General features: G+C 45.4%; 1 protein-coding gene across 1 annotated transcript; it reads right to left on the bottom strand.

The window, feature by feature from the left end:
- Window positions 1-423: 423 nt before the first annotated feature.
- On the bottom strand, window positions 424-27,386 carry ERGIC3 (ERGIC and golgi 3). Its single transcript, XM_075768791.1, is given in 14 exon segments — window positions 424-1,211; window positions 2,768-2,823; window positions 4,825-4,961; window positions 7,467-7,531; window positions 9,262-9,358; window positions 10,018-10,049; window positions 19,845-19,902; window positions 21,325-21,490; window positions 22,667-22,760; window positions 24,555-24,674; window positions 25,955-26,042; window positions 26,641-26,671; window positions 26,673-26,709; window positions 26,907-27,386. Coding segments are annotated over 14 exon segments (1,149 nt in total). The 5' UTR covers window positions 26,995-27,386; the 3' UTR covers window positions 424-1,131.
- Window positions 27,387-27,407: the final 21 nt, after the last annotated feature.

Raw genomic sequence — 27,407 nt, 5'->3', positions numbered from 1 at the left:
GCCTCGAAATGAAGCAGGAATCCACAATATTTTATTTTACTCATTATTTTCAAATTTCTCCCAATATGATTTCACATACCAAGCACTTTACTCACTTGTGTAGATCATTAAAAAGGGACACCCCCCCCCCCCCCAACCCATCATCATATCTACGTACTTTACCACAATGCAGGTGGTATACACAATGCAGTATTATACCCCAAAGAAGGACATATCCTGAAAGCAGGGCTGGAAATCCAGCCACACTCTTTTGGAGGCTAAAGGAGTTCTTTAATTGGAAACAAGCTGATCTTGAGCTATTGTCCCAAGAACAATCATCATGGTATCTTTATACTTTGCCACAATGCAGGTCTGGTTTTTTAATTACACCTTCCAATTCAGTACCAGGATTAGTTCAAGTAATTTAATTATTCTTCCAATTGCTTACCAAAACACACACAGAAGATGGACTTTATTTCAAACTAGAAACACAGGGGCACTGAAGAACACAATTCAGTTTAAAAATCAATTAAAACTCCAAACACTTTTTTTGCTGAAACATGAACTTGCATCTTTCCTAGGAAGAGCAACGTGGAGCAACTGCAATGCCCCATGGTACAGTAAGCACATCCCAAGTGCTAGGTCTCGCCTGCGACAGCTGAAGGAAAGCACACAGGATTCAGCACGTTTTCGCAGACGTCTGGCCTACAGCATCAGCATGCTCAGAAAGATTCTTAAGAAAAATTAAAAAATGGTGTTGCCAGAAAGCTTATTCAATGGCAACTTCAATCCATTCCAGGTCTCATGACAATACCACACATTATTCCTGGAGGCAAACAGAATGCAGTATCTCCTCTTTCAGGGAGGGGGGCAGTACTGGATGAACACGGACTGAGACTTTAAAAGAGTTTTTACAGTAGGGTCTGCACAGCCAGACAAGGTGGCTAATCTTTATAGCAGCAAGGTTCAAGCAGTTTCATCCACAAAAATTAATGCCAAACAAAGAATGATGGGACAGTAATATAAGAGCAGTCAGAGCCATCTGGGAATTCCAAACCTCTTCTCTTGTGCACTCAGAACATCACCTGTGTTTCAAAAAACCTGTTTAGTTCTCCTTAGAGGGTGTTTTTGTGGCGTAAGGTCGTTGCTTATTTACGTTGTCTTCCCAAGTTCAATTTTCTTCTGGATGGCACGTGCTGAGTGATAGATCAAGGAGTCAATGAGTCCTGCAACTAAAAGGAAAAAACAGATGGAGCAAGCCAGACATGCCTCAAAGAGAGAGCAAGTCCCAGGGAAAGAAAACACAAACCCTTCTGTCAGTGGAAAGGAATTCAGCTCAGAATGGGTCTACTGCACCACAGAACCCAGACAACCCTGCATCCATTGAGGTGGCTTTCAGAGGACAGGAACCCTGAGCTCCTGCCAGGGAGGGAACACAAGCTGCCAGTGAGCGAAGCTATTTTCAATGCCTTTATGAAGCTTCATGTTCTTTTTTTCTTCAACACCTCAATCTAAGGCATAAGCAAGCAATTACTCGGCCCTACACAAAGACCAACATTTCAATACTATATAAGGAATAGCAGCTAAACAGGAACCGAGTCTTCTGTTTATTACTGTAGAATATGGAATTATTGGCCTTACAATCTGGTCTTTGATTAATGCTTCAGATGACTGTCTTGTGTGGTTGTTTTGCCCTGAAATTATCTCCACATGTGGAATCAATTTGATGCTGTAACACAAAACCTGTTCCACAACTGATTTGATCTGTCCTCTAGAATACAGAGAGTCTGAACATGGCATAGGGCAGCAAACACTGTCAAACCTGCTCAGTGCTAGAGGGCACTTGGCATTTCCCATGGAAATAATTTTTGAAAGCCTTTCCCTGAGCCAACCGTAGAAATGAATACAATCAAATTTATTACAGACAGAAATCGTGTTCAACAGTATCAGGTTCACTGAGCATTGTGACACCTCGGGTGACAGGAAAACCTTGCAGATAAAGGTATCTTGTGATAGAGGTATGTGATACAGGTGTTACGTGATACAGTAGCTGGCTTCTCAGGTCCAGTAAGATCTGCTGACCGGATCTCCAGGCTGGCCCTTCATGGCCACATCAACATCTCTGGCTATGTTTCAGAGCACCCTGGGTTATTAGCTTGAGTGCAAGGCTAAACCGAGGCCGGGCTCTGCCACGTGCCTGGAGCTGAGCAGACACTGATTAGTTATGCCAGAAGCCAGCACTGAGAATGAAGTCCAGACACACAGCTCTGCAGGAACAGCCTCTCCTTACAGGACCCCATCCAGCTGTGAGGGCTACTTTTAGTCCCTGCAGAGCACTCACTGGAGCTCCTCCTATGTCTGGGAACACAGTTTGAGACCTCTGAGATGGCTATGCCCACGGCGACCTGGGTTCACAGATTTTGCTGGCTTTGGTTCCACATGAAAGCAACTATCAACTTACAGACCCAAGCTGGCCAAGAAAACAGTACAGATACATTCATATGGTATGTGAAAGACCACATTATCTGAAAACAAAATGCCCTGCAGAGCATCAAAATGAAATATTATAATAGGTCTACATCATCTATAGCATCTTAGAAGTCTGCAGTGCTAATTACAATCTGATGCCACTCCCGTGGCTCTGCAGAAAACGCTATATCCCCTCCTGAAGGCTGAAATCATCCCTCCCCATCAAACAGGGATTTATTACCAGCCATGCAGACTTTAGAAAGAGTAAGATGGCGACTGTTTACACTTTAGAAGGAAAAAAGATTGAAAAGTGCAATACCTGTAAATATGCCTCCAACGATGGCACAAACTCCTGTGAGAAAGTGTGTAAAGGACCTAGAACGAGGAAAACAATTTGAACAATGGGCATGAGCTCCGATACCAGTATGTCGGATAAGTAAAAGTTAACTAATAAAAACTAATCCATAATTACCATAACGTTCATCATAGCACATAAGTACATATTATATAGATTTTAATAGCTGACAACTAACAGATTTAACAATTAAATAACCTCTATTGGCTACAGAATGGAGTTTGTCACCGATACTTATACTCAGCAGCATTGAGTAGCGTTAGAGCAGCGTGCTCTAATGAGCTCAGTGGCAACCCCAAGAGGCAAGTACTGAATTTATAAACCTAAAGGACAGACTTGTAATCCCTATGATTTTATCCATTCCTGCCCAGACAGAATGCACAGCAGGCTGCTGTAACACAAAAACTAAATCCCTAAGCACACATTAATACATTTTAAGGTACAGATGTTGGCAGTGCCTCATTATGATCCTAAAAGATCCGACAGCTACAGCCCCTTCCATTGCCCTGTGTAGTGGGTTGACCCTGACTGGGGGACAGGTGCCCACCAGAGCCGCTCTATCACTCCCCTCCTTCTCTAGACAGGGAAGAAAAGGTATAACTAAAAAAAAACTTATGGGTCGAGATAAGGACAGGGAGAGGTCATTCTCTAATTATAGTCACGAGCAAAACAGACCGAACTTAGAGAGGGAATTCATCTTAAAACACCTCCCCCCACCCCTCCCATCTTCCCGGGCTCAACTTCACTCCTGGCTTCAACCTCCGCCCCCCCTCAGTGGAACAGGGGGACGGGGAATGGGGGTTACGGTCAGTTCATCATGCGGTGTTTCTGCCCCTTCTTCATCCTGAGGGGGAGGACTCCTCTCATCGTTCCCCTGCTGCAGCGTGGGGTCCCTCTCACAGGAGACAGTCCTTCACGACCTTCTCCAATGTGAGTCTCCTCCACAGGGTGCAGACCTTCAGGAGCAAACTGCTCCAGCATGGGTCCCCCACGGGGTCACAAGTCCTGTCAGCAAACCTGCTCCGGCATAGGCTCCTCTCTCCACGGGTCCACAGGTCCTGCCAGGAGCTTGCTCCAGCGCGGGCTTCCCACGGGGCCACGGCCTCCTTCAGGTGTCTCCACCTGCTCCGGTGTGGGGTCCTCCACGGGCTGCAGGTGGAATCTCTACACCCCCTCATCCTTCCTCCATGGGCTGCAGGGGGACAGCCTGCTTCACCATGGTCTTCACCATGGGCTGCAGGGGGATCTCTGCTCCGGCACCTGGAGCACCTCCTGCCCCTCCTTCTGCACTGACCTTGGTGTCTGCAGATGTTCTTACATCTTCTCACTCCTCTCTCTGGCTGCAAAAGCTCTAACTGTTTTTTCTCTTTCTTAACTATGTTATCACAGAGGCGCTGATTGCCTTGGCCTTGGCCAGCAGTGGGTCTGTCTTGGAGCCGGCTGGCATTGGCTCTATCAGACAGAGGGGAAGCTTCTAGCAGCTTCTCACAGAAGCCACCCCTGTAGCCCCCCCGCTACCAAAACCTTGCCATGCAAAACCAACACACCCTGCAATTGCACGTCTGCGATTAATGGTGGACCCAGAAAGAAGAAAGAGGCTCCACACTGACAACGTGCAGAAAAGCTATAGCAAATGCAGAATAAATAACCAGGTTGGATTAGTGTGGGTGTTGCTGAAGGTGCTGGTAAGATGGCTATGCTATATAAATCTAGTCTTACCATTAAAAAAAGACTTTCATGAAACTGAGAACCATTATGTCAGACTTCTGCTCGCTGCACCAATTTCCTTCTACATCTTGATACTGGATTAAAATGCTTCAGGTAATATCAGAAAAACCCCAATCCTTTTCATAGTGAGAGGAAGGGCATTTGGGAGTGCTTCTTCCTCTCCACTGACTGGGAAGGGCTTGGATGGCTTTCAGGCATTTGCACCGTCCCATCTAACCAAGGACAGAGTTTTAAGCTATGCAAAATGACAAAATCAATGGAGGATGAGTGAAGTAGGTTGAAATGTCTCTTACCTGTGTTTCTCTGTCAGCTTCACCATCATGGGCGAAAGTTCATATAGCACAAATACACCAGGCAGACCTTGGTCTCCCAGTAGCCCGTTGGCTATCTTCTCATGTCGTGTAACTGAAAACTGGTTAGTCCTTACCACCTAGCAGGAAACAAACGCAGCAAACATTGTTTCGTTAATGAGGAATAGGAAAGGCTATTGAAACATGAGTTCAGTGAACCATATCAATGTGGGGGGCCCGACAGCGGTTACAAAGGGTCATAAAGAGCACCATCAGGATCACGTCTATTTTTACTACAGCCTATCTGTTACAGCCCCAGCTAGCCCAAACAATGACTGATGCATCAGTCCCCAGGCTAGACTATTTTGGTCTCTGCTGGCAAGGAACGACATAAGCTGTCCCTCTCGACCTCAACCCCAAATCCACATCAGCCTCTACCAAAACGTAGTCCACCTAAGCATGCTTCAGGAGACGGCACCGATGTGAGAAAGCCATATATATTCAAGAGTGAGAAAAAAGGAAATAATACATAAAGGCAGGAGAGTGCCAGGGCTGCAGAGGGACACAGATTACCCATCTTTATATAGATGAAGATGACCCTGCAGCATTCTTCTGCACCCTGCCATTCTTCTACACGTTGTTCATACCAGTCCTATTCTTAGAGAAAATCAATTGGGTTTCTCCAAAATGAAATTACGTTCTGTCATTCCTAATAAGCTGACACAAATTACGATCCAAGCTGATAAAGATACTATCCAGGTTCTTTGCCAAATTCCACATTTGGGGGTTTGCCAAATTCCACATTTGGGGGTTTCAAGTACTGAATGTGTAACACAACCCCTGGCAGCATGCCTGGATCCATGATTACCGTAAGTATAAGCATCATGGTCTGCATGGATTCCTCTCCCGGTGACTAATAAACAGCAATTCTTTTGACAGGAGAAGTCCTCTGACAACTGAACAACAGCTCTACAGTAGAATGTGAGATTTCATCAAGAGAAAAAGAAGCCATAGTATACTGGGAAGTGGCCATAAGAACAGGGCTCCGATTAACTATCCTTTGTACTTCAGGAATTTCAATCATCCACAGAAACTGCAGAGCCATCCTGAATCCAATCACAATGAGCTTCAAACACGGTCTGAAGGTTCTCCCAATATCACCTCATCAAAATAACTTCCGCACAACTGCCAGGAAAAAACAGATGGGTCCTTTCTAGGCCGGGAACTGAAGAAAGAGTGGTCCATGTAAGGATTTATCACATGAGAACTGAGTCTTGCGAACAGTTTCAATCTTTAGGGCAGATGAAGAAATACGAACTACCTCTACCTTTCCAGCAGATTCTGTTAGACTGCTCTGCCCACGCTGCTCTAGGATAGCTTTGCTTGAATGTCGGCATTCTATCTGCTGTGGCCGTGTGGCTCCTCAGATTTGTGGTTCCTACGCAGCCTCTGACATAACCAATAATTTGCTGGTGATTTACATTTCAGAGTGCCTAAAGCAACATGAAGGTTGTGTGGATGCAAGGATATATCTTGATTGCAAGGATATGCGGTACATGCCCAAGAGCAGCATGAGTTTGGGTGAGGAGTCTGAGGTGGTAAGGGTTCCCAGTGTCGTGGGGTTTGCATAGCATTATAAAGCTGTGTAGGAAAGGGAGTCAAGTTCTGGCATAGTTTCATCTGCATGTAGATCAGTCCTTGTGCTGAACGTGCCCCAGAACCACACTTGGGTTCCACCTCAGAGGAAACTGCTTTGGTGTTAAAGTGAAGCTGGGCACGGACCAGCCACTCAGAAGATACAGAACCAAAGCCTGGGAGACAGCTAGGGAGTTAGGCCATCTCGTACATGAATGTTCACAGAGGTATTGGGGCATGTGGCACCTGTCTCTTCCTCACAGGGTTAGATAAGTACACTGGATAGCACTGCACAACAGCAGAGCTGCTGCCTCTACTGGAGGCTGCTTTGCCAAAGACACGTAACCGCTTGCATTATTCTGCTGCCCTAAGACTATAGGGGCCCAAATAATGATAATCGACAGGTCACCTGCAGAATGACGGCAACCAAAAGAAACACTTCCAAATGAATTAAAGAAATCACAGTTCTTTCTGCTCCCTCACGCTGGCTTCAGAAAAGAGCATAAGTTTGTCTCTGTTCTCAGGATCTTTGTCTCACCCTGGTATCTCCTCAGTAACTTGTTTGTCCTACTTGTCCCAAAAGAAGGACATATTCTGAAAGCAGAGCTGGAAATCTAGCCATGCTCTTTTGGAGGCTAAAGGAGTTTTTAAATTGGAGACAAGCTGATCTTGGGTTATTCTCCTAAGAACGTTTTCAGGATCTCCTTGCTGCTTTGATTTCTCCTGAGCATGCACTAGGAGGGATTCATGCGGAAACATGATGAAAATGGCATGGTCACTTTGATCTAGGTGGGTGCAATGGAGGAGGCTGAACTCTCCTTCATCACTGCCTCAACATTATAGATAACATCACACCACAGAAATTGTTATTCTTGCTGGGGTGGTTATATGAAGAAAGTCGAACAGATTGTGTTGCTTCCACCAGGGGTCAAATAAGGTCAGCAACAGAATAGGAGGAGAAAGTCTGAAGGCTTTCACTTGCCAAAGCAATAGGGAAAAAAGGTACTTACTTCACCATCTACTTTCATATACACTGTGGGGACCACTTTGACAAAATACTGAAACATCATCGAAGCTATAAGCAAAGACAGAGAGACACAATTAATAACTGGTGAAGTCAGAAAACTTACCTTACAGGTTAGGTAGACACAAATTGGTTTTGTCCAACTTGTCACGGAACATCTTTCTGCACAACAGCTACTGGAGGCTTTCAAGGACAATAAAGAATGTTTGACATGACCATTCCTTTTGCCAAAGTGAATTTTGTTCCTGTTCCAACTGAAACCAAAACTATCGGCATTTTGCCTTGACTAAATGGAAAACTTTCTACAAACCAGTTATCTTGCACAGTTTTACCAGTACAACCTCTTGAAAATTCATATTCTATCACATGAAAACCTTTCTGTTTAACAGCATAGCCCTAAGAAAACATACTCAACTCTAAATGTGTATCCTCTATCAACTTCAATTAACACTACAGTTTACTCCTGTAGAAGCATGGTTTTTATCATATTGGGAGATGAAAAGGAAGATCTGAATCAGTGAAGAAAAAAAATAGGAGAACTCTTGCTGTTGCCTCAGACCAGCCCGTCCCTTCAGTTCTCTTAAGGGCAATGGAAGGCAGGAGTTGCTTTGAAAACCTATTTTCTGTGAAATTCCCTAGAGGTGAAGATTATTCATCCATTTCTACGGAAGAAGCAATTCTCATATGTAATATCTTCAGCTGCTCTGCAATAAACATAAATTTGACCCACAATCTACTTCTCCTGCTTCTTTTCTGGAGCATGTCTTCAGTCCTAATTCCTCAAGAATTTGCCAAATGGTTCTCTGAGGCCCATGATGGAAAGCTTCAGCCTACAGAGAGAATTTTACCAGCCAGCTATGGACCCCCTCTCAGAGAGTTTGTCAGTCCACAGAAAAACTATGGCATCACGATTGTATCGAGCATTTTGTGACACCTTTTCATTTTCCCGTATTTTATTTTAAGCACCATCCGTAGATTTGGGTACAAGAATTAAAATGGATGGTGGAAAATTCAAAAGAACAGGTTCAGGGAGGATTAACAATCCCACCACCATCTCAAAGCAAACGACTTCTTTCTCCAAGCTTTATTATATAACAGCACCCCAAGTACCGGCAAAGACAAACATGGCAGACTTCAGCGGATCTAAATAAAATAACCAATCTCCGCAGTGGCATATAGTGTGGTACGCTCAGGATCTTTCATGGAAAATGCGCACAAGCAAGCTTGCATGAATAAACCAAGATTACAGTTTGAGCAGCAGTAGCATGAGGAGAGAATTGCCTTGCCTTCTCAAGCCAGCAAACTGGAGCTATCTAGAAAAGATCAGCAATATTTCAACTTCCCTGCAGCTGTTCAGCTGTTACTGTTGGGTAGATCAAGGTCAGGCAGACACCACGGCTCTCCAGCAACTATCAATTAAGCCCTTCTTCTCTATCCTGCATCTTCTGGTTATCTCCTGCTGCACACAGTAGCTAGACAGGGCTCTCCCTGAACTACACCTGGTATAGGCGTTTAGTAATGATGTGCTGTCCCTGCTATTGTGCATCCATGAGCACTGAAAAGAGAGATCTTTCAGAAAGGTCACAGAATCAAGACACGTTGGCAGGTTTGTTCCCGATGAATGGAGGCAGCTGTTCCAAAAAGAGCACAAGGTGGAAGAGTCCACGTTTTATGCAACACTGTCAGGGTTCTTGTTAAAGACTGGGAACTTCCCTCCTGCTCTCTTCTAACACTTATTAATACAGGCACTTAAAATGAGATTTCTCTCAGCTGGCTTTTACCTTGCTGTGCAGTGACGTCCGTCCCATCCAGAGGGTTCACAATGCCTGGATAATCGCTTCCAAATGAGAGATGTTTGATATAGTGCGTCATATTGATCTGAAATGGAAAAGCTAATAAACTCAAACGACTGCACAGCATCCACGGGGCAAGTAAGGGGCCTCAAGTTAATTATCTGTATATTTTTCTGAGTGTGGCTCTGGACCAGAGACAAGTCCTCCCTTACTCTGTGCATCCTAACGGTAAACTCCAAAGCACTTGCTCTTCTTTTTTCTTCATGGGAGATTCCAAGATGTGGAATTTCTCCTTTTCCTGCTGGAAATCCCCAGATCCCAGCGCCCTTCCCTCCCATCTACAGAGCAAGCTCTCTCACCCACCCCTCTCCCTGCCATAGGAGCACCATGCTGTCAGCTGCCTCAATGGCAGAGGTACGGGTATCATTTGCTTTCCTCCCAGTGCAAGGTAAACTCCAACAGATCCAGCAACAGTCGTGAAAATGTCAACCTTAGATAACTGGGAAGCACAGATGAAGGAGCCAGGTAGTCTCAGGATGAGGGGAACAGGCATGCCAAGCAACATGCAGGTGTCCCAGAACAGGCTTCAGAACCCTGTGTGAAAGCAGGTCCCAGGTTCTCCTCAGACACATAAAGCCAAATCCGGCTGGGATCAGTACACTAGGATCTCAATGTGGCAGAGGGAGGGAAATCCAGAAGGAAAACAGACCAAGAGAACTAGAACACTATCTTGGGAGCACTTACGTTATCAAGTCCGAAGCTCTGCAGATCATGAACTGTAATAGAAAAAGAGTTTAACAATATAGTTCAGACTGTGATAACAAGCATATCTATTTACCTCATTCTAGCTTAGAAAGGAGCTCCTCTCATTTCCATCATGATCTAAAATGGCAAGAAAATCGCCTGGGTTTCTCTCTTGCTTGCAGTAGGGCACGCGATAGATAAAACTGCTGCAATTCCCCTCCCGACATCAAAAAGCCACTGCTAGAGTGAAGGAAAGTAACTTTAATTTGGGGTTAATTCAGAGTAGGTAGTTCAGTCCTCACCTGAATGTATTCTTAATCTAGGGCAAAACCAAGATCCCAGGGGCAAGCAGGGAAAACTTCACTGTTACCTCAGTCACCACCTGATACACGTAACTCCTCTAACTACTGTAAAGCACAGAGGCACAACAGATCTAAACTAACAACTGAGCAGAGCATGTGCCTTAATATCACATGCAAGCGCCCTAAAGAAATCATCATCATCTCAGCAACTCACAGCGCTCTGCTTATCAGCCTTGTTACTGCTGCCCAGGGAAAGGAAAAGTCTTTGTGGGGACAGCCTGAGCAGGGTATTTCCAAACCACTGGTGGGCCAAGGTGACTGTCACCAGTGCTAGGATTTGGGGGATCTGGCCTGTCCTCTCTCCGCCCTTCCTGCATACAGCAAAATGACGATGGCGGCAGCACCACACACCCCCAGAAGGGATGTGGCCAAGATACGGGCAACGGGTATCTTTTGGTTGGCTACTTAAATGACTTCATGCAGTGCCAGAAGCATCAGTTTCAGGATGAAAATACAACTTGCAACTCGATTTCAGTATCGCTCCTACCACATTTATCCAACATCACACAATCATCTTAAAGCAGCCAGAGGCTGTGGCGCATTTTAATAGGTAAATTCACATCCTCAGTAAGCCAGACCTCACCTTTCACATCAGCAAAGGAAAGCACACTTCAAGAGTGGTGGGCTATTATTTTAGGAGCTGGTGGAGTCAGATCACCAAGGGTTGCTATTAACAAAGATTAGGGATGCTGCTCCCTTGAAGGGTTCCTGATATACAGCCTAGCATAAGGCAGGCTGCAAAGCTAAAGAACTGATTGAAACTAACGTCTCCTTTAAAACATTTACTTAACACGAGCATGCTGGTTTTTTATTTAACACGAGCGCGCTGTTTTTTCCATTAACATCTTTCAATACAACACCAGAAGCTTTACTTGTATTTATATAAACCCCTCACCCTTTACTTGTATTTACATAAAGCCCTTACTAAACTGCAAGATACATACATGCAAAACAGAGAACGCAGTTAGAAACAGAAATGCTAAGCCTGAACTATATTCCTCCTAAGGCTCTGATCTAGGGTGAGGCCCTTGCATTTCACAGTTAAAATGCTCAGTGCTCAGAAACTAAGGCTGCAGTCACTGGAACTAAGGCAATGGTTCTGCATTACAAAGACCTCAGAGCTGCACTGGCTTCAGATATTCCTGTTGTGGTCTCTGACAAGCGTGCAGACCTGTCACTGCCACTAGCACAGTGGTTTGTCTGCCTGTGCTGGCAACTGGATCAAAGAACTCATTTGGCTTTAAAAAAGAAACTCCTACTAAAAATTTGGAAATAGAGGTGAAATGGTGGGCAGGGAAAGGAAAGGGGGGAGAAGTGGCCTTGGGATTATGCTACGTTGTTTTTCTTAACAGTTAGCAGCAACACCCTGTTTCACGCTACAGTATTATCTGCACTTAAGTCAAGAGTTAAGTGGCTAAGCTGTCAGTGAAGTGTCAAGTCCCACCGCCTTTTGTACAGGCACCAGCAGGCTAACCTTCAGTTAATAACAAAGTTCTACAGAGATCCTGGCTGTGGATCTCTGTAGAAGGTCTCCGATCCTGGTGTGGAACTGCATTTAAACTGGACCTACTGCCAAAGGAATAAAACAGCCTTTGTCCCTCCCCATCTTTCTGGTAATGGCTCATTCCCGTCCCACCCTCCTTTTGGTCACGAGTCACGTCAGAGAACATAACAGGCTGAAATGTAAGTATTGCTTTACTTGAGGCTATTCTTCCAGCCAGAGCAGCTGCAAAGTGAGCTTAATCACACAGCTGCACTGCAAACACTTGCACAGTGATGCTCAGGGAGGGACAGGGATGCCCCTCCTGGTAGCTGTGCTCCTAGAACCCTATGCACGATTATGGCATTTATCAGCTTTAATGCTTGGGTAGTCACATTTGTTAGCATGTGAAGTGGGAGCTGAGTACTAATAAGGCTGACAAATCTTACAGTAATAGCGCAGCACCAGAGAAATTCAAGGGCAGCACTTGAGGAAGACCAGTCATTAACTAACCTGTTATACCAGATGTACCTCACACGTCACCCATTTTAACAGTTATGGCTATCCAAAACAAGATTTCCCCACAGTGCTCTACTATGACTTCCACAAACAAAATGCCGATGAATTACTTTTTATAAAAACTCCTCTCCAATAAATGATTTACAACTCTGTGAAAAAGCATGATTCATACGTTCAGTTCCCAAAACAGCCTTCCACCAGATCACAGGTTTATTTATCTTTGATCACTGAGGATTATGCTAAGCACATGTGTATATACTCTAGGTTGCAGATAAACGTTCAGCTAGCCATAGTTTGCTTACCATAAAACAACAGGCTATTTAGCCTGCTTAGAGAAGAAACCAAACCAGGAAACAGAACAGAAGATCTTAAGAGACTGTCAACTAGGACCAGAGACTTATTTCTGAAGAAACGTGAACACACTCCTTCCTTTCCGTAACTGCAGCTAAGTGCCTAGCTAGGTAAAACAAAGAGACTGGTAAAACATCTACAGTTTGTCAAAAACTCTGTCTGTTTTCATATAACCTAGTTTTCTTTGCTGTTTTAGTAACACAGTTTTAAGAACTGCTGGCTATCTGAAGAATTCTCTCCATCTTGCATTCCTGACCCAAACAACCACAAAGCCTCCTTATGGTCTGAAATTCAGTCCTTTACCTGTAAAACAGGGCTAACAGCACTTACAACCACTCGGGACTCTGTCAATAAACACATTAAGGCTGCAAGAAACCCAAGACAGAGCTACCCAAACACGTTGCTCCAAGGTGAGCGAGGACACCAATTTTCAAACTGGGGATGAATTTTCTGGAGGAAAATATCTCACAGGAGCACAGTGGCAGGAAGGTGATGAGTGGCACAAGGATGCGTCATGAAGAGGGGACTGAGGCAGGGAGCAACACAGAAAATTTTGCAGCTAGGGGAAAGAACAAAGCCAAGAGCCTGAGCCCTCTACCAGGTGTTACTAACTCAGAACATCACATCTCCGCCTGTAATCACCACGATTAACATTTAAAAAATCGAGTGGCTTACAAACTCTTGGAAAACCTCCTATTGAGTATTCTGAGATTAGCAGGCTTGGTGCAGGAATTCCCAGGAGAAATTCTCCAGCCTGTTGCACAAATGAGATTAAATGAGATAATTATCCCATCTGACTTCAAAAGGCAGAAGTCTCTCCAACCACGGCCCCTTTGATTACATTATCTGCACAGAGCAACTAATAATCCACCACACATTCTCTCCAACACTGACACATTAAAATCGTTTAAGACAAAGATTCTCAACCTTTTCCATCTGGCGACCACAGAAGAATGACCTGGCATTGCTCTCCTTTTAGCTTTCAGGAAATCTTCTCAAATCCCAGCCTAGATCAACAGCTCCTCCCAAAGGACATTTATGGGCACAACAAATAATAGAAATTCCATTAGTTCTGTAGTAAGTAAATAGTTTTGGGAAAGGAAAAGAAAACAACAAAAACCAGAGGGTACAGCACTTACTCTCAACAGTGTGCACTGCAAAAATGAGCAGATTAGGAGAGAAAAGAGAAATATTCAGATCCTCACAATGAAAAGATACAGAGATTCAGATAGAGCAGCATTTAAAACTCATCCCAAAAAGGGGAAGAGTAACAGCTTTGCCAGTGTGCTTTCTAGGCCATATAAAATGACTCCCTAGATAGCCAAAGGGAGGACTGATACACGGACAAGCAATCATGTAAAGTGTAACAGAGAAACAAAAGTGCAGGAATTAACCACTAAAAGGAAAAATGCAGTGGGATGTCCATATATGTTAAGCGAGCTCTAAAGCAACATGCCAGATAGCAATGCTGGTTATAGATTCTTTTCCAGTCTTAAGGTCACAGAAAGGTCATTTTAGGAGCGACCAAAGCTATCCAGAACTGCACTCAAGGTTTATACTTACAACATATTAACATTCAAGGCTAGGTAACAAGTTCTTAACTGGTCCTGCGCTTCCTGCATCACGCATGATGCACAGAGAAGGCTGCAAACCATCAGGTTTACTCAGTGAGTCCAGAGGAGGCCACGGAGATGATCCAAGGGCTGGAGCACCTCTCCTGTGAAGACAGGCTGAGAGAGTTGGGCTTGTTCAGCCTGGAGAAGGCTCCGGGGAGACCTTAGAGCACTTTCCAGTACCTAAAGGGGCTACAGGAAAGCTGGAGAGGGACCGTTCACAAGGGCAGGGAGTGACAGGACAAGGGGCAATGGCGTTAATGGTGAAGGAGGAGAGATTTAGATTAGCTATTAGGAAGAAATTCTTCCCTGTGAGGGTGGTGAGGCACTGGCACAGGTTGCCCAGAGAGGTTGTGGATGCCCCATCCCTGGAGGTGTTCAAGACCAGGTTGGATGGGGCTTTGGACTGCCTGGTCTAGTGGAGGGTGTCCCTGCCCATGGCAGGGGAGTTAGAACTAGATGGGCTTTGAGGTCCCTTCAAGCCCAAACCAGTCTGGGATTCTATGAGGTTGGTTTTGCTCATTCTGTTGCAAGATCCCAACAAAGATGAATACCTGGAAGGATGGGGGGCAGGGGAAACGCATGTTTGGACAGCGTATCTCCAAGGAGGTTAAGTAACCTCCTTTTTTGTTTTTTTCTAAAGACTGTACATGTATATTCAACACCATGCATGACTAACCAATAACTGTCATAGACTTACACCTCCTCAGAGATGGGCCTCTGAATTCTTCACCCAGCAACTTCAATCCACTTTACCAAATGCTACATCCCTGTTGGTCCTTCTACAGCAGCATCGTTTTTGGTATGGAGAAGGTATGGAGAGCCTCCTAATGGCTCCTTGACTAACGTTAGGCATTCCCAACAACTGATACAGCTTGAGCTCTGAACGGATTGGAGTCCAGTGGAAATGTCACATGTGTGGTCTCCAAAACAGACTTGATGTAACTCAACAACAGTTCATCCATCTACATAGGAATGGGTGACACCTTGCATCTTTCAGCACCAAGACAACCAAACTCTGAAAGGAGTTTACCAGCGTAAAAAGAGAAGACCTTAGCAACGCTGAGGATGAAATAAGAATCTCAGCCTCCGGTATTCATTTGGGGATGAAAACGGTCAATTCCCTGGCAGACATGACTTTGGGACAGAAGTTAGAACAGGCTCACACAAACACCCTCTATGGAAGGAATACTGTACTGGTGATCAGACAGAGGATTTGGACCTCCTCCACACTGAAATGGTGTCCTTGACTGATGGAGATTGAGTCCCACGTTATTTTTTTTCAATAATGTTGATGGGCAGGAGAAGAGATCAGATGAGGAACAGTAACAGCCCCACAACTAGCAGGGGTCCAGGAAAGGAACAGAGAAAGAGGCATCAGTCTCTGCAGAAAAAAGAATTCGTGTCACTTGCTCCCGGTTGCCAATGAGAAGATGCCAAGGGACCTATAAAACGACAACCATACAGCTGAAGACTGTATGTCCTTTTGCAATTAAGCATTCAAAACATTTACAAGTACGTAGAATAAGGGAGGCTATTGCAGTCATCTATCGTATCCAAGGATTCCTTCAAGTAGGTTGTGGCTGTCAAACACATCTCTAGTAGAGAAGGGAATAAACCCTTGCTCAAGTACATAGGCAGAACATTAACAAAAATGTACAACTGACCAGTGAATTTCTCTTCTTAGCTAAAAAAAGCTTCGTACATTTCTAGGCAAAGCTCAGTGGCTCTGAGCAGGCAGCTCCTTTTCCAAACCATCATCATCTCAGAGAGCAGCTTACTTGGCTTTTTTTCCTTCCACAATTATCATCACAGACAAAGAGGAAAACAAATGGTAATTACAAGAATGGTGTCTTCGAAGATAACTTTGTTCCTCCAGTTGATCATATAGGGTGTAAGGAAATGACAGAATTCAGATCACACACAGAACTGTTTCACCCACAGAAATCACCACAGTCACTGAGAGCATGTCTTCAGGACAGAGAATATCCTGAATGTTATCATCAGCATCACCTTCTTTTCTGGGGAATTGAAGGAATCTGATGATACGTTCTAAGGAATTGTGAAAAGCTCTCTGGCTGTCAACAAAAGCTCTCTGGCTGTCAACAAAGCACGATGGGCAATGTCTTTCCTAGAAAATAGTGATGATGGCACCTCAGCAACAGAGAGGTCCACAGATAACCTAAAGGATGAACGAGAAGCCTCAGCTTCCCCTTGGCTAGGAGAAATATGGCAAGGAAGAAGGAAGTGATAGGACGATCACCTCTCTCCTGATGAACCTCTCACTAGGGACTCTCCTGCATGCTGGAAACTCGCTGCCAGGCACCGCAGCTGAAGCAGGAGACGGCTGCTGCTGCTGTACAGGCATGGACAGATGTGGCAGCAGCGTCTGAACCTGTGGTTTAACCTCCAGAGGCCGCAAAGCTGGATCATTCAATCATTCCTCTTTTCTCTGAGCCAGGAAGGAAAGAGAGAAGGTGTGGACTGCTGCAAAGAAAACAGCCATGATCTCCAGAATCACAAATAGGCACAGCTGGTGCTGGAGGCTGTCCTTCCAGAGGCACAAGGGAAAGAGACAACTCCACCAAAACCTGCAGCACCCTGCATAAACGCAACAGAAGAACGCAGTTTAGGATCCAAAGCCTGTGGAGCAGACATGAGTGAAGCAAACCCAGTCTCGGCTCCTTCCAAATGAATAAGCAGGGCTTGAGGCTGTGCTGCTTGGAACGGAAGACTGTAAATAGCCATAACGTTTGACTCTGGTTTTCCCTTGATGCAGGAGAGCCAGGACAACTAACTAGTTTCCCTGCCAAAAAGTCTGCTTGGAAGTACCGCTTCAGTCCTCCTCACGACCTCCTTCCGTCCTCCTCCTAATGACCGGGGATTTCTCAGTGCAACTGGATCGCAGATGAGCTGAGGAACAAGGCAAGACCATCTGCAGCCGGTATGACATTCAGGAGCAGGGGTCTTCTCTGATCCTCTGAAGATGAAGCATCACGGTGCGGGCTTAAAGTGACCAGTTTTCAATGCTTCCCGTAACTTGGGACAAAAATCAGAGTCCCTGCTCGCTTCAAAAGGAAATTCCCCAAGCTCCAGCTCGGATTCTCCAGGAGAATCACAGTCTCCGAAGACAGACAGAGCACCTGTCCAAGAAGTACAAGCAGTATGTTTACGCACTGGCTAAAAGGTCATTCACCATTATAGATGGCACCAAGGCGTAAGATCAGCCGTGTGAATTCTCCGAGAGAGAACAATTTCGATGACCTGAGATGAGGAATGAATAGCAACGCACACTAAACCATCCAGTAATGATGAAAACTAAGATAAAACAGGAACAACATCTATGCTGCAGAAATACCTCTAGTAATAAAGTGCTCAGCCTCCAGTGGTCAGCTGAGAAGAACATAGCATCCCCTTCCTCAGGAACCAGCCAGGAGGGAAAGCGCAGGAGAAGTCTGTCTTTTACAGATTAAATAGGGGCCAACCTTTATCAGCTCTTGAGTCTTCCAGTTAGGTATACTGGAAATGGGATGATGGATGGATGGATGGATAAAAGTTGCATTAACCCAGCAGAGCTGGACCTTTCCCTTCAGTTCTCTAAAGACAGAAAAACACCCTCCCTCAATTTCCAAATTACATTTCCTTCCGGGCCTGGGGATTATGAGAAACCAGAAGGAATGCAAAGCTGTCTTTAATGACCGTGCAGAACAACTTTCAGCTGGGTTGGGTACATGTGTATAAACATGGAACCAACGTCAACAGAACATGAGAACAAAGGTGTTACATGCAAGCAGAGAAAAACAACCACGCAAACAACAATAAGGTAGGCGAAATCATCTCACCTGGATTTGCCATTCATGCAGGCAGAAACAAAACAAAACAAGACAAAATAACACTTTTCTTACAAGTGGACAATTTTTAAATTTTTTTTTTTTTACACTTTTAGTTTTTCCACATTTCCATTATTTCTGGTTCCTTCAGGCACATGAGTGTTGCATAAAGGCAGGAAGGAGAACTTGTGTTAGAACAAGTGAAATGCCAAACAGTCGCTTTGCAAAAGAAAAGATTTTCAGGAGACCATCAGAGGTCCTTGTGGCAATTGCACATTAGGGTTTAAAAACACTGGTGTCTGCTTCTCTCTTATAGGAACATTGTGGATGGAGATCCTCAAGGTTGGTTTGAGAAGCAGCCAAAGGAGGGAGTCTTAGGGTGGCAAGACGGCCCTGTTCTGGCTAGAGAATGCAGAATAGACAGATAGACAGTTTCTATACAGAATCTTGAAGGCCACGGTGCCTGGAGTGAGATCTTTTGCTTCATTATAATTATATAATATGTTATAATATATTATTATTATAATTACGATCCAAACGAGATATTTCCAAAGGGAGCTCAGGAAATATCTCACAGAGCTCTGCCCTCTGACTAATACTAGTCAAGTTTTTTAAGGGGAAAAAACCCCCTTCCTTCCTTCTTTCTGTACAGTTTAAAAAAAAAAAAAAAAAAAGATCATGAAGAAAGGTCATACTGAGGCAGAAAACAGCCTCAGCTTCATGTACAAGAAAGACCAGGCTCCGAGATGTCCATTTTCCTCACGGGTCTGAGAAAACTCCTTGGCTGTTTCTTGGTGCCATGAAAACATTGCCCAGAAAAAGGTTAGGAAAAAAGGGAAATCATGTGTTACGAATAACTAGGAAAGCAAGAGAGAACTCCCCACCTGGAGTGCTGTGTCCAGCTCTGGGGTCTTCAGGACAAGACAGACATGGACCTGTTGGAGCAGGTCCAGAGGAAGCCACGGAGATGATCCGAGGGCTGGAGCACCTCTCCTGTGAGCAAAGGCTGAGAGCGCTGGGCTTGTTCAGCCTGGAGAAGAGAAGGCGCTGGGGAGACCTTACTGTGGCCTTTCAGTACTTAAAGGAGGCTTGTAAGAAAGATGAGGACAGACTTTTTAACAGGGCCTGTTGCGATAGCATGAGGGGGAATAGTTTTCAACTAAAAGAAGGTAGATTCAGACTAGATATAAGGAAGAAACTTTTTACTGTGAGGGTGGTGAGGCACTGGAATGGGCTGCCAGAGAAGCTGTGGACGCCCCATGCCTGAGAACACTCAGGTCAGTCCGGACGGGGCTCTGAGCAACCTGATCTAGTTGCAGATGTCCCTGCTCATTGTAGGGGGGTTGGACTAGATGGCCTTTAATGGTCCCTTCCAACCATTTACTTGAGGTTGTACATCAAAGCAGCAGTTTTGTGGAACCAGTGAGACTGTCAGACTGCCCATAAACATTCTCCTCCCAAGTTCTTCCACACCCATATGGCAGCACCTCCAGAAAACGCTTCTATTTGTTCACGATGGTTCTAAACCTCTGTAACAAAACTTCAACAACACCCTCCTCACTGCAGCAGTGTCACCGCTATTATGGATAGCGGTGCAAAGACATTCAAAGAAAATGGTCAGATACGCTTGGAAGCTAAAGGTCACAATAAGCAGGAAAAGAAAATACTTTACCATGGACATGAGATTGTTGGAAACTTTTTCCTGGTGCAAAGTGGAAATTTCCAGCTACCTGTAGGAGACAGGAATCTTTCATTAAAAGGTCTGAATCTATATAAATAAATCAGTCATAGCGGTGCTTGGATTTTTACATTTTTGTTTAAACAACATAATACACCGAGCACCTCATTTTCATGAGATATGAACTTCCTCTCTTCCTCACAGGCAGTCATGTGGAAAGCCATAATTACATACTGATGTTGGTATTAACTGTTCTACGTAGATTATTTTAGTGGACATAAAAATGGGAAGAAGAAAGAAGTAAGTCTATTGTGAGGGAACTGACTGCTGCTGCAGAAAATACAAAAACGTTATCACAAAAAAGAAGTGGAGAAAGTAACTGAGGGGGAGACTGAGCAGAGTAACAAAAACAACTTAATACAATAAACAGCAACCCTATGTATACGTCCATGAAAATAAGCTGCATGCAAAAACCACAAAAATAAAGCACTGAACTTGCAAAAAAATACCCAAGCCTCAAAACACCCCAAAAGACAAAGGCTGTTAAAATTTCATCCTGGAATCTGAAAGGGATGTGGATATCAGGTGCCAATCCTCACTGACACTTACTAGCAATTATACACACTCTGCCCTGGAGGATCTGAATGTGACAGAAGGTCCTGTAATGGTTTGGTACCCATGATGATGCTCAAATCACAACGTCTGGCTTCGTGAGTAAAAGGTTTACTTTCCAGAAATAGAGAACGTGGTCTCCAAGAAGAGTACACCAAGATGCAAAAAAAACCCCCAGAGTTTGAATCAAAAATTAAAAAAAAATTAAAAAAAATTAGCCTGGGCCTGACTTCTAGAATGTACTTGGATACGTAACCTGCTCATCCAAGTGTTCTGGGTTTGCTAACACACCAAATGACAGGGTAGTCACATAGTTATCTGGTACATTTCGTACTACATTTTCCTACACCAGTTGCAACAATCACCTCTCTGAGCATTTTCAGCTTTGTCAATCAACTCCAACAGTCTTGCTTCCACTGTTTTTCTAAAGAGGATAACATTTCACTCTCTCCGGCACCTCTGCTGGCAAGTGTTGGCTACTGGTACCTCCAGCATCCACTAGTGGTCTCTGTTTTAAGACTAGAAGGGCAGGTGGGACAATCAAATCTCAAAGCAGCTGCCTCTCCTCATCCAGAAACCTCAGCAAAAAGACTCATCAGACGGTAGGAAAAGCTAAGCTTCTCCAGCCGGCAGGCTGCCTACCAGCCCACACAATGAAACAAAGCATTAGCCCCTTCCCACTGCTTTTCCTGACTCTCCTACTGAACCCCTTTACGGGCACAGGTACCTTGCTGAGCCCAGGGGTTGTTATATTACAGTCCTGTGAACACCTAAGGCTGGAAAAGGAGAGGAACGCCGCGATTCTGCCTTTTCACAGTCAGAACCATCATGCAGCAGGTTCACAGCAAAACCCATCTCTCACCTTGTTGACCTCTAGGAAACCATACACTTGGCAGCCCTCGTTCTTCTGCTCTTGCATTTTCTGGCTAAACCCTTCCCTCTTGCACTGCTCTATGCTATCCGGGTTCTTGAAGGCCCAGCCTCGCCGCCTGTATGCTTCTCTGACATCGTCACAAGTATTACAACACCTGCAAAAGCACAAGCACCATCATCTTACCACCTTTATCGCTATAGAGACACTCCAGCTCAGGACTTGAATTCGTGGCGGATTTTTCTCCAACAAAGTGATAACGCAAACATCAGGGACCAGACCTTGGGAGCTGGCCTAACGCTCCTGAAGGAGCTCGAGCTTTTGGATGTACTTTTTGAGATTTCAGCATCAGGATGCAAGCTGGTTTAATGCAGTGCTGGAGTCTGAAGAGGGCTTTGCCTGTCCTTTCAGACAAAGAAATTTGTACCAAAGAAACTTGCTACAAAAATGACACCAGTGTCCCACAGTCCTGAGCAGTTTGGAACTTCTCCCTGTGCACAATGCATCTGCATGTTTCTATTCCTCCTTTCCTCTGCTTTTAGGGCAAGACTATCAGCACTGGAGGGAGGGTTAACAGTAAACTTGTTTCGTTGCTTTTCTACCTCTGGGTAACACCTTGGTCACGGGAAAGAACAGTCTTCTGTCTTGGTTACATGTTTTGCTGGACCAAAGAGAAAGCTGAAGGCTGCAGTCATGAATCCCACAAGATGGAAACATCTACGGGGAAGGACACAACTTGGCAGATGGGACAAACCAAGTCACTACAGAGACAGTAACAGCGAAAGACAGTCCAGAACCTGCAGCCTATCACGGATCCAATCCTACAGGAATTTGCAGGTAGGAGGAATGAGAAACACCAAATGACACCCACCATTTGTGTGAGTGATAAACGTCTGGTCTTTGCTCCCATAAGGATGCGAAGCTTGCAGCAGCAGCGCAAAGGATGCAAAGCCATAACTAGGTTTTATTCCAAGACAGCTCATGTAATGGTGAAATAATTTACACAGCTCCCCTCCGGACACCAAATAACCCCAGAAAAGATGCCGTTTGCTGAGATACAATCTTTGTGCTACTGCAAAGGTAATGCAGTTTGCACTGCCCTTAAACAGGCATGCAGACACACTAGACAATTTAGCTCTGCACGCTCTTAACAATCTGGAGTGCCGCTTCCAAAGGCATACCAAAACCACAACAGTTCTCACTGTTCTCGGAACACGTGCCCAGGAGGATTTTATTGCACAGACCTTCATAGACATTTCGGAAAAAAAACATGCATGCAACAGAACAGTATGAATTCAAGTGCTAAGAAGATATGAAAAGGTGTAAAGGTTACCGAATGTCCTCTGACTCTGCCCCGTAACAGCTCTCACAACGATCGGCATCCAAAGAATCTGGATCAAACACTTTTTCTTCTTCTTTCCCCAGCTCTAAGACAAAAGAGGAGGCAAAGTGATGAGGCACGTCTAGAAATGCTATCTTGTACTCTTGTTTTGTTCGACACGCAATAACTGCAACGACTGTGTGTTGGAAGCTGCGCATCCTGCAGTCAGGCACTGCTGATGGGATAAAACGTTATCAGGGCCTTGTTTGTTGAGATTGGGAGGTGTAACAGGTGCACGGAAGTGAGTATAAAAGACATCTATATTTCGTATTAGCCACAAAAGAAAGAGATTTTAGTTAGTACAAAATATGCATGAAAATCAATCCTTAACCTTATTTCTTTCATCAAATACTTTATGGTAGTTACGATCAAGCAAATAAAAACTTTCAGGAAAATATATCCATTATTAAACAACTGTGCAAGACTTGCGTTCTAAAGCACACAACATTCAAAGTAGTTGAATGTGCACTTAAGAATTCATCGTAAAAACTGGTATGGCTTTTAATCTTGTCACCACACTGAAAGATAGCATTGGGAAGAACACAGCTGAATAATTGCTATGCTTTGTCAAAGCCATGATTCCCACCATTTCAATAAGAACACCTGTACAATACAAGCAGTCTTTCAAGATACAGCAACCAGCAACAGTTTTTTTAAACATCTGTAGCTGCCTGATGAGCTATCTCAGAGACAGCACCCAGAGGTAATGCACACAGCTGAGAGACTACAAAGAATGTGCAGTACATAAAACTCTACATGTGGGGTTTCTTCCTGTTAACATGGTCCTCAGCTTGCATGCACATATGCAGTGTGAAACGTGTCCACATTAAAAGGAAGGAAACAATAAGAACCACCAATAAAGAATTCAATCACTTATTGTCATTCAATGGAAATGAATAAGACGACATCCAAGCACAGAATGCAACCTATCAAGAAATCATTAAGCTATTAACTATTTTAATGAAACTACGATTAGGAAAAGCCTCCAGATACTACTCCACAAAATTTGGGTATGCTTTCCTACATTTAAGGTCAATACTGCTATAGTTGCCGTTTAAAGAACTGACTGAATGTCAGTGTTACTAATAGGAACTGATAATCGTAGAGTTTAATGAAGATGGGTGGATACTTCTGATCTAACTTCCATCACCCGTGTTGCAAACCGAACTAGCCGCGTGCTTCATCCAGACAGCAAAAGAAATTGCTTTTTGCATGCAACACATCCCATCTATTTTAAAACACCTCTTCTAGGTGAGATAGTTTGCGTCCTACAAGTTTCTCTTCCTCTCCACTGATTAGATAAGGAGTTGGAGCAACCAGTTCAGACAGAGCAATCCCGATGGAGACTGGCAATATAAGCAAGGCAGGAGGCCTACATGTGTTAACTGAGAATTAGATACAGAACAGATGCTTTTGTCCCCAGACACTAAATTTGAAATGTCACAACCTCTGAATACAAGAGTTATTCAGAGAGGCTGCTAAGCGACACAACAGTAAGAACACTTCCACCACATTCCCATGACAAACGGGAGAAACGCTCATACCTGCCGATTGTTCAGCTCTTGGCTTAGGTTAGCCTTTCAACTTCAAGAGCAGAGAAGTTAAATGAGTGATACAAATCAACAAATTTAGTTCACGCTGCTACGTAGAACTACACTACCTCCCAGAAAAGGTAATAAGGAGCTCATGTTTTGGAAAGGAACAGTCAGGACAGTATCACAGTTAGACGCAACACTTTGCCAGAATCGTTTCTGGTTTGTATCAAAGTACAACGATGAGTCATAACATGTAAAAAACACAGAGGAGAGGTTTACGTAGTCAAGGTAGAATAGCATCTTACCATGTCGCTCAGCCTCTGGAGTCACACGATTGCCAGCTTTATCCAAACGTTGTTTAAACAGATTGTGCTCTACATCCAGCTGCTGCTCTCCTGCTACATCCATGGCATCAATGCTCAAATCTGAAACCAGCGAGCAACGAAAAAGGTCGATAAACACACATTTGTTATGGCCTGTGGCAGGCTGAGGAAGCATTCAACCAGTGAAGATACAGAATCTTTCAGCAAGGGGTATAAGAACATGCCAACCTGGAAGAGTGCGTATGGATGGGGACTTACAGGGAATAAAACACACATTGTAGCACCCTAAATGACCCTGCCAAACATGGGCTTTGGTTTGGTGGACAAGAAGGACTGTTTCCAACTGCCACAGAAAGCGTTACCCTGAGAAATAATGTGCTTCGGGCAAAAAACCAAAACAAAACCCCTTAAAGCCCACAACCGTTTTCAGGAGTTAATTGGTCGAAAGCTGCCTCCTACCTCTACTCCCTCACCCTTCCTCCTTCAACATCAGCACACTTCCTTGTGATCCCTTTTCACAAAGAAGATTGAGAAGGTCTGTGGGCCCACTCTGGTATCAAAACTCCATGATGCCCTTCCTGGCTACACGCTCTCTTAGAAGACTGACAGCTTCTCTGCACAAAACAGCCGAGGATTCCCATCACTCTGGCCTTCCCACACTCTTTTAAATGTGAGCAAGGCAAAGACCAATAGTATCTTGGATGGTCAGAAGGAAGACAGACTCACTACATTTAGAGCCCAATGCATTACCCAAAAGAATTACGACAACAGAACAAGAGGCAGGGAAGATTAGTGCACAGTCAGATAACAGGCACAGCAGTAATACCCAGGAAGACTTACAACATCTTCCATCACTTCATACTGCAGCTTTGTTCTGAATTTAGTTAAAAGGTAATCAGATTATTAACGCTCCTTCTGATTTAAAAAATTTTGGAAAAAGGTTATCGCATGGCATTGGCATTACAGCCAGAATTTCATTACTAAAATCATGGAAAAGCTGTGCTTCATCAAGTAACTTCCAAAGAAGGCTCTAAAGTTTTTCAGCAACACCACCACCACAGTCAACTCTTGAGTCCCAAGTGAACTCTGGGCCAGCTTTTTCAGTATTACTGTGCTCCCTGACAAAGTACAACACAATGTAAGAAATGGAAGTGGGTTTATATCTTTGCCTCATTTATAAACTCCAAAAGTAATACTGCCTGACTGGAAGTGCTGCTTGAATGCCCAGCAGGCCTGGCTGGAATCTCTGCATGACCACAAGGGATCATCAATTCCTCTCTGTCCATGGCCCAAGCAGCACTTGGAAGCACCAGGCTACACTGAGCCTCTCGGGCCCTTGGCAAGTAGGAAAACTATCCCCAATATTCAGAAGTCTGACTCACAAGCACAAGGCATATGTGGGAAAATAACATCCAGGTTGATCTTCAGTTTATCTCCCCTCGATTTGTCAACGTACAATTCCGGATGAACCTAGAAACAATGAAAAAACACAGTCTTCTTTCACTTGGAAGCAAATCAAAAGGCCCCTTTCCCTCAACTGCTCTGGTTCAGGAGCTCATTTTCAAGACCTGGGGTTTGTCAGGCACCTGAGCTGCTGCCTCCCGCACCTTCCACAATAGGCAAGCGTTTGCCATTTCTAAAAGGTAATCCTTTGGGAATCTCAGAGTTTGCAGTGGGGACAGGGGGTCCCGCGGTTCTTTGCTTTGCTTTGTATTTCCGGCTTGTTGAGAGCCGAGATAGCGAGAAGAGATTTTGAGACGCTCTCCTGCTACAGGGTACCGGAGGCCACCAGCCAGCCCTGGCGCCAAGCGGCTCTCGGGGAAGGGCGGCCCGCTCCCATCGCAAAGGCGACCAGGCGGGGGAAAGAAAAAAACCCAAACCTGTCTGCGGCGGGTGAAGTTGCTGCACGGGCAGGCCCGGAAGAGGCGGCGGCTCAGGCGGGAGCACAGCAGGCCGCCACGGGCCGCAGGGCAGCCTCGCCGCCGGGGCACCGCGAGCAGGAAGCAGCACCGGGGGGGCCGGGCTCCCCCCGCACCACTGGGCCCCCCCTCCCGCCCCCGCTACTCACCTCCTTTGTGAGGTAGTACTGCAGCTCGGAAGAAAAGCAGCACCACAATGAGCCCGCTGACAACCGTCACTGCCGGGGAGACGAGAACCGCCATCAGTCCCGCCGGTCGCGCCCGCCCGCCTCGCCTCAGCCCCGCCTCAAACCGCCCGCCGCTGCCCCGAGTTGCTACCGAGCGCCGGCCCGCAAGGTCGCCCCGGCCGCCGCACCACGGCGAGGCCCCGCGCCCTGCCGCCGGCCCCCCGACCGCCCTCACCCCGCCCGCTCACCCAGCGCGCCCCCGCACGTTTTGACCCGAAAATCTTCCAGGGTCTTGGGGAAGGCATCGAACCGCTTCAGCCGCCACAGCGAATCCATAGTGCCGCGCCACCCGGAACCACATCCGCCTTCCGGGGCCGCCCGTGCACCGCGGCGCGAGGCCGGCCGACGGGGCTGGCGGGGAGGGGCTGCAGCTCCCGGGCTGCTCTAGGGGAAGGTGCTCGCTGCCGCCTCGCCTTCTACTGAGCCTCCCTGCTGACGGCGCACGGGCCTTTGAAGGGGACCCGAGAGACGCTGGCTGTGCCGAGATCGCTCAGCTGCAAAGGGCTTGATACCGAGGCGAAGCTGCTGGTAGGGAGCAGTTTGCACTGGGTTTTGCATCCTCCCCCTCCCATCCGTTGCCTCCGCCTTTGGAAGGTCTGGAGGTTGTTACTAACGCCCTTTGAGAAGGACCGAGCTGGCCCTCAGGCTGGCTGTCGCAGCAACAAAGCCGAAAGCAAAGCATCTTGGGA

Source organism: Balearica regulorum, chromosome 16 (assembly GCF_011004875.1).
Source record: "Balearica regulorum gibbericeps isolate bBalReg1 chromosome 16, bBalReg1.pri, whole genome shotgun sequence".
Classification (NCBI taxonomy): domain Eukaryota; kingdom Metazoa; phylum Chordata; class Aves; order Gruiformes; family Gruidae; genus Balearica; species Balearica regulorum.
Note: the sequence above shows the minus strand (reverse complement) of the source record. Positions and strands in the feature narration are given on the sequence as shown.